An 8,152-nucleotide genomic window follows, 5' to 3' on the forward strand; every position below is an offset into this window, starting at 1 on the left:
AATTAATTGCCAACATTTAATATTTGGGTGATTTCAGGCAAGAATCTGGATTTTTTTCCCAACTGTTATGAGTTGAATTGTATCCCCCAAAAGCATGTGTTGGAGTCCTAAACCCTATATGAGTGATTAGGATCCCATTTGGGAACAGGGTTTTCTTGGCTGTGTTAACGTGAAGATTTTGGCATAGGTACCTTAAACCAACCACTTCTGAGATATAAGGAGCAAATTAGTCACAGAATCGAGCAAGGACAAACCAAGAAGGATTGATACCACGTGGGTATTACCAAACAACTTCTGTTGAAGCTGAAAAAAAAAAACAACCAAGGACCTGGAGTCAGTTCCCTGAATTCAGACTTTCAGCTTCCCAATGACAAGAAAATAAATTGGTTCATTAAAGCCAGCCATTTGTGTTATAGCAGCACTAAGAAACAAAGGCACCAGTCTTCTTAACAAACCAGAAGCTTTGACAAGGCTGGGCCTGTGTCTGGAGGTCAATAGGAGCAGCCACTTACCCCTTTCTGCAGGCCTGCCCCTCTTCAGCTAGCTTGGTGCACATGAGTCTTTCAGACCCCATGGAAGGTTGAAGTTACTAGCCCTAACCTACGTGATTTCCTCTCAAGCCCTAAATACAAGTCTGGTACAGGGCAACTCTCAGTGGCCGGTGTTGGTGGTAAAAGGAATCCAAATCCTGATGTTGGAAAAAGGATTGACCTCTAGCTTCAGCATGCATGCCCAGGGAGTAGGGGCACCCATTGGCTTACCAGCTCTGCAGGGTAAGAGCTACCACATCCATGCAATGTGCAGATCTGGAGCTCATCTTGAAGGAAACAACCCTGGGGGAGTGGAAAGTTTCTTTCCCCAGACCTAGAGCTGACCACTCACAACAGGAGCAGACATTGGTGATGCCCAAAACTCCACAAAGACTCTTCTAGAGTGTGTGCTCAGAACACTCACTGTGCTTTTGAATAAATTAGGCAAAGATCCCCCTTCCAGTTAGGTGAGCAGAACATGGGCTCGATTTTAACCTCTCTGCCCTCATCCTTAAGCTGTGTGTCCTAGTGAGAGGACCAACCTTCACGAATCAATAGTCAGTCACTTTATGCTGATGGAAGGGAACAGTGGCTGTATGTTATGAATGGACACACAGGACCTCTGCTCACAGACAAATCTATTTCTAACGGTGGTGATTGTCTGAAGCAGAGTTCCCACGCACCATCACACTGGTGCATGTCTTCTTATGCACTCCTGGGTACAGACCTCAAAGATGGGTTGTTTCCTGGTCCTTTTGGACTTCAGTGGCTGTCCTCTCCCAAAGATGAGATTGTGAGCTCTCAGAAGGCACATTATTATGTCAAAGGAAACCAAAGTTATCTACTCGACCAGATAAAAGAACTCAGAAACTATAATATAGAAGAGTACAACTAAGTAGCTTCTCTATGAACCATTCTTTACATTCCTCAACTGTGCATCTCTAATCTGTGTAAGTATTTGGGAGTTGGGGTGTTAGGCAGACGTCCTGGGAATTCATAACCTTCCTATAGTGTTCACCAAAATGAACCTGTCACCAGGTCCCTCTCAATCCTGGCTAAGGACATTGGACATCAGCCTAAGCAAAGCTGCTCATCTTTGATTGTATAATGCCCATTCTTTAATTGTGTAATGACTAGATATCTGGAAGATGGAGGGCGTAAGTATTAGAGCCACAAACACGCATTCAGCTCTTGTTGTGGTGTGTGTTGTTAAGTGCCATTGAGTCAGTTCCAACTCATAGCTATCCTATATAGGGTTTCTGAGGAGCAGCTAGTGGGTTTGAACCACCGACCTTGCAATTAACAGTCCAGTGCTCATTCTAAATAGCAGTAATAAACCCTCCTGTTCTATATGGAGGTCTGGTCGACTCCACACATTTAAAAAATGAGAAAAGCAAGACCCTGATTCAGTTAAGTTCTCACTCCAAAAACTTGAACACAGTTCCTGAGCTCCAGGTCCAGACTCCTTCCCGTGTCACAGCTCCTGAGAGCAACATACAAACCCACCTTGTCAATGAAGGCAGCAAACTTGTTGTTGAGACACTTGATCTGTTCCTTCTCTTCATGCTTCACGCACTGCGCGTTGGGGTCGATCTCCAGGTTGAGGGGTGTGAGCAGGCTCTCGTTGACTGTCACGGAGGTGATGCAGGGGGGAATGGGCCCACAAAGGCCTCCTGCCCGATAGCCAAAGCTGCCCCCACTTCTCAGGGGCCGCGCACAGCTCACCGCCATCCGGGGAGACCCCACTGCACACAGGCTCCGGCTGCCAAAGCCGCTGAGACGCCTGTAACCCGGCCCCCCAGGACTGCCTCCACGATAGGCAATGGCGCTGACATAATTGTGAGTCCCAGGCTTGGGCAAGACCGCAGAGCGGGAGCTGAAATTCCGGGCACTGCAGCTAGAGCTGATGCGGTAAGAACGGCTGGCCATGCTTCTGCTCTGCAGATTGTTCCAGGGAGAGGAAATGACCTGAGAGGATATGAATCTCACCGGGGCTGGGAAGGCCTTTTATCAGGCAGAGGACGGGCCTCTTGACAACATAAAAGGCAGGAGAAAGTTATTAAAGCCATTTATGAGCGTGGGAATCTCCCACTAAGCAGACAGAGAGGAAAGCTGAAACTTGCCTCTTTTAATAAGCATATCAAGGAGACCCCGCATCACAATAAACCTGTCCCCTGCCTTTTCAACCCCACAGGCCTGGACATATCTGTTAAGTCCTTAATTTCCTTTCAGCACTGTGAGTAGACCAGGGATCATTATCCCACATAGGCAAGTGGAGGCCTAGACCAGCATAATACTGAGCCTCAAAGGGTATGTCCCACTAAGGGTATGTATGTCCCACTAAGGGTATGTCCCTCTAAGGTTCTAATGGTCCATCCTTCTAAGCTGACCACATGTGGAGGGCACCTCGTTAAGTCTTTTCTTACTAAAACTCTTAGCTATATTCTGTCTTTAGAATTGCTACTGGGGCTTGTATCACTCCCTTGAAAACAGAAAGAATGTCTTGTGCACCTTTATATCCCCTCCCCAATGGCAATTAGCAAGCACATAATTGGCCCTCAGAAAGTCTCCCAGATGGTGCTGCAGGTTAAGTGTTGTACTGGTAACTGTAAGGCTGGCGGTTCAAAACCATCAGCCTCTCCTCAGGAGAAAGATGAAGCTATATGCTCTTACAAAGATTTAGTCTCAGAAACCCTATAGAGGATCATCATGTGTCAGAATTGATGATGGCAGTGGGTTTGTCTTAGGAGGCCCTCAGTAAATAGTGGATGAATTGAATAGACTGGACACCAGAGGAATGGCTGATAACTGGAGAGCTTGTTCGTCTTGTCTTGTCCTCGACTCTGTGTCAAGCCTTAGAGCGCCCTCAGAGGGCTGCCTGAGTGGAAGCCCAGGTAAGTCAACAAGCAAGGACTTCATTTAACAAGTAAGGGCTGAGACCCCATCAGAAGCAAACATCTAATCTAGGTGCTGAGGGAGGCCTATGATCTCACTGGGAGAACAAACAGAGACAAAAGAGATTCACAGCAAGAGAGGAAGATGATGGTGGAGTGTTGCTGGCTTTGAGGAGGGACACCCACATCACAGCAGATGGGAGGGTCAACAAGTCACCAAAGAATGGAACCCAAGCAGGTCCTCGAGGATGGTAAGATTTGGCACAAAACCAAGGCCTCTGGCCAGTGGCTGCTCACCTCAGCCTCTGGGAGCTTTGATCAGGGAGTGTCACTCTGTCCCTAGGCCATTCTGTAGGGTGCCTCCATTTCGTACCAGGAAAGAGCAGGGTGCAAACGCAATTGAATGGGTTAAGCACCTGCCTTTTTTATATAGTACCAGTGGCAGACCCTACTATAATTATGCTAAATTACCCAACCCCTCAGGTCCTTAAGTAAACTCATTACACACTGTGTCCACATGAAGACAAAGATGAGACATAACCTTCTGGAACACCCTCTCATAGAAACAGAGTAAGAGTGGAAAAGGGGTCAAGAAAAAGAGTCAAATGGAACAGTAAAGAATGGTGGGTCTTTCTGGGGTCTTTATCACCTATCCCCACTGCAGAAAAACAAGGTGGACACACTCTCAGGCTGTGTGTGGATGTAGGGATGGATCCAGAGGGAACAGGAAGCAGCCTACACCAGTGAGCCCTGGTCTGAGGAGGGCCTTGTTCCTGCATCTTGGGCACAGCTCTGCAAGGGTGAACCTGGGTCAAGGGGTGCTGGGATACACCCTAGAAATGGAATTCCTTTGGAAGCAACCAAGATCACATGGCAATTCTGTTGTTGCTGGGTGCCAAGTGCATTCCCTGTCACAGTGGTCCTGTGTGTGACAGAGTGGGACTGCACCATAGGGTTTCCTAGACTCTCATGTTTAAGGAAGCATAGCACCAAGTCCGGGGGCAGGGATGTTAGCAGTCTAGCATTTAACTGCTAAGCCAAAGCAACTGTAGGCACAGATAATTGCCTGGGGCCCTTTTCCCCTGAGCTCATTTTCCCAGAATGGCTTAGTGTTATGCAGTCAGGAGGCCCTGCATTACTGCATGCACTGCTATATTCCTATGTTATAAAGGAAGCCGGTACTGTTGGTGTCCTTGTTGTGTGCCATCAAGTCAGTTTTGACTAATAGCTATCCATTATAGGATTTCCAAGGAGCAGCTGGTAAGTTTGAACCACCAACCTTTCGGTTAGCAGTCCATTGCTTATCCTACAGAATCATACCAGAACGCCAAAGAAAGCTAAATGCTATAAATACATACGTACATGTTGTTGTTGTTGTTAAGTGCCTTCAAGTTGGTTTCGACCCATAGTGACCCTGTATAGGGTTTCCAAGGAGCAACTGGTGAGTTTGAACTGCCAACTGTGTGGCTCAAATGATTTTGTATTCCAACCCATTAACTCACAGCTCCACACCAGGACTCCATAAATACATACATACATGCATACATACATACATATATACATACATGCATGCATGCATACAGAAGCTACCATCGAGTCAATTTTAATTCATAACAACCCTAAATGACAGAAAAGAACTCATCTTTACTGAAGCAAACTGCCTTAGCTTTCTCCCACTGAGCTGCTGGTGGGTTTGAACCACTGACCTTTTGGCTAACAGTCCAGTGCTCAACCCATGGCACCACCAGTGAGCCTTTACACATACCTCAAATTATATAATGGTTCCTTTGGTTAACTAAAATATGTGAAGGACAAGGAGTGGAAAGGTGAAGAGCAGTCTTCCCTGATAGGCTTTAACCATTGACATTGTTTAGAATTGCTGGAGCATGGTGGTAATAAGTAGATGAATTTTTTAGTTTGTTATATTATTATTTTTAAACTTTCCACAAAAAAACACACCTACAGATAAGGCTGCTATGGCCTGCACCTAGGGCTGACCAGCCCCACTGTCCCCCACCCTAACCCAAACCTAGCCACTGAAAGGCTCAAAAACAGCAAAAGAGTATTCCTTGCTCACTTAACAGTGGTGGTGGTGGTGTGCGGTGGAGTTGGTTCTGACTCATACCCCGCATAGGGTTTCTGAGGCTGTAAATCTTTACGGGAGCAGAAACCCTCATCTTTCTCCTGCAGAACAGCTGGTAGTTTTGAACTGCTGACCTTAAGTTCGCAGCCTGACTCATAACCACTACTCATAACAGTAGTGTGAAGTAAACTGGCCAGTGGGGCCCCACTTCCTCCACACTGTCACTCAGGGACCCAGGCTCTGATAAAGTTGCCAAGTCTCCACCTCACTTTGCATAGACAGAGTGAACCTTGGGTCTGTAGAATGTTGGGGCTCTAATCTCCATAAGAAAGCCTGAAGTCTTCTATTTAGGGACTGGGAGAGTGTGTCAGTAGGTAAGAGAATGCACCAAGTTACTTTTCTGCTTGGCCTCTGGCTTAAGGATAGCTAGGTTTCTTCATGATCCTGATTCTTAAATCTAATGAGGGCATCTAGGAGGAAAAAAATCAGAAGGAAATATCAATGTGAATAGTCTGATGTGCTATTCTCAGCTCCAGAAGAGAAAGTTGGCAATTCCTGGCCAGTTCCCTCAGGCCAGGGCTGGAGTGTGGGTAGACCCTGACAAGACAGAGCACAGGAGTAAACCCTGTCCATGGTTCACCCGGGCACCCCACCTGGGATTCATCTTTGGCAGCAAGCCTTCACTTACCAATTGAGGGTGTTTGACAAGGAAAGGTATGATGGATGCCCACACAAACTGATGCTCTGTGTCATGAGGGCAGCATTGGTGGTCCAGCTTCCCACTCATGCATGAGTCCTTGGCCTGACTTCATTCATTTACCCATTCCTTCAACAGTCATTCAATAAGTGCCTGTGTGTCAGGCATAAAGCTAGATGCTTGTTGTTGTTGTTGTTAGGTGCCATCGAGTTGGTACCGACTCATAACGACCCTATGCACAACAGAACGCTTGAGTCCATCGATGCTGCCACTTGGCCAATCCATCTCACTGGGGGCCTTCCTGTTTTTCTCTAATCCTCCACTTTGCCAAACATGATACCCTTCTCCAGCGACTGATCCCTCCTGACAATTTGTCTAAAGTATGACAGATGAAATTTGGTCATCCTGTCCTCCAAGGAGCACTCTGGCTGCACTTCTTCCAAAACAGATCTATTGCTTTTTTTGACAGCCCATGGCACTTTCAATAATCTCCAACACCATAACTCAAAAGCATCAATTCTTCTACGGTCTTCTTTATTCACTGTCCAGCTTTCGCATGCATATGAGGTGATTGAAAATACCATGGCTTGGGTCAGTCAGTTGTACCTTAGTCCTCAAGCTGGCATATTTGCTTTTCAACACTTTAAAAAGTTCCTGTGCAGCAGATTTGCCTAATGCAATACTGATTTCTTGACTGTTGCTTCCATGAGTGTTGATAGCTGATCCAAAAAGAATGAAGTCCTTGACAACTTCAATCTTTTCTTCATTGATAAGAATGTTGTTTATTGGTTCAGTGGTGAGGATTTTTGTTTTCTTTACATTGAGATTCAATCCATACCGAAGGCTGGGTTCTTTGATCTTTATCAGTAAATGTTTTAAGTCCTCTTCACTTTCAGCAAGCAAGCTTGTATCATCTGCACATTGCAGGTTGTTAATGAGTCTTCCTCTAATCCTGATGCCACATTTTTCTTCATAGAACCCAGCTTCGCGGATTACTTGCTCAGCATACAGGTTGAATAAGTATGGTGAGAGAATACAACCCTGTCACACACCTTTCTTAATTTGAAATTATTCAGTGTTCCCATGTTCTGTTCGAACAACTAATTGCCACTTGGTCCAGGTACAGATTCCTCATGAGCACAATTAAGTGTTCCGGAATACTTATACTTCACAATGCTGTCCATAGCTTGTCATGATCCACACAATCAAAGCCTTTGCATAGTCAATAAAGCACAGGTAAACATCTTTCTGATATTCTGTGCTTTCAGCCAAGATCCATCGGACATCAGCAATGATATCTCTTGTTCCACATCCTCTTCTGAATCCGGCTTGAACCTTAGGAAGTTCTCTCTCAATGTAATGCTTGCAGCCATTTCTGTATTACCTTTAGTAAAAGTTTACTCACATGAGATATCAAAGAGATTGTCCAATGATTTCCACATTCTGTTGGGTCACCTCTCTTTGGAATGGGCACAAATATGGGTCTCTTCCAATCAGTTGGCCAGATAGCTGTCTTCCAAATTTCTTGGCAGGGATGAGTGAGTGCCTTCTGTGCCGCCTCCCTTTCTTGAAAGATTTCAATTTTTATTCCATCAATTCCTGGTGCCTTGCTCTTTGTCAATTCCTTCAATGCACCTTGGACTTCTTCCTTCAGTATCATTGGCTCTTGATCTTATGCTACCTCTTGAAACCAATTGAACATTAACCATTTCCTTCTGGTACAGTGACTCTGTGTATTCCTTCCATCTTCTCTTGATGCTTTCTGCATCATTCAATAATTTGACTTTCAGTAATGAAAGTCAAGGCTTAAATTTTTTCTTCAGTTCCCCCAGCTTGAGAAATGCTGAGCATACTCTTCCTTTTTGGTTTTCTGACTCCAGATCTTTGCACATTTTGTTGTAATATTTGGCTTTATCTTCTCGAGCTGATCTTTGAAATTTTCTGTTCA

At 45.4% G+C, this 8,152-nt stretch overlaps 1 protein-coding gene across 1 annotated transcript in view; it reads right to left on the reverse strand.

Annotated features, from left to right (window-relative positions):
• LOC102841383 (keratin, type II cuticular Hb5-like) overlaps positions 1–2,459 on the reverse strand; it is a 20,657-nt gene extending 18,198 nt beyond the window's left edge. Inside the window, exon 1 of the mRNA XM_006870011.1 lies at positions 2,037–2,459. Within this exon, the coding sequence (XP_006870073.1) occupies positions 2,037–2,459 (423 nt within the window). The remainder of the gene's footprint in view (positions 1–2,036) is intronic.
• Positions 2,460–8,152: the final 5,693 nt, after the last annotated feature.

This window comes from Chrysochloris asiatica, unplaced genomic scaffold, assembly GCF_000296735.1.
Source record: "Chrysochloris asiatica unplaced genomic scaffold, ChrAsi1.0 scaffold00138, whole genome shotgun sequence".
In the NCBI taxonomy this organism is placed as follows: Eukaryota; Metazoa; Chordata; class Mammalia; order Afrosoricida; family Chrysochloridae; genus Chrysochloris; species Chrysochloris asiatica.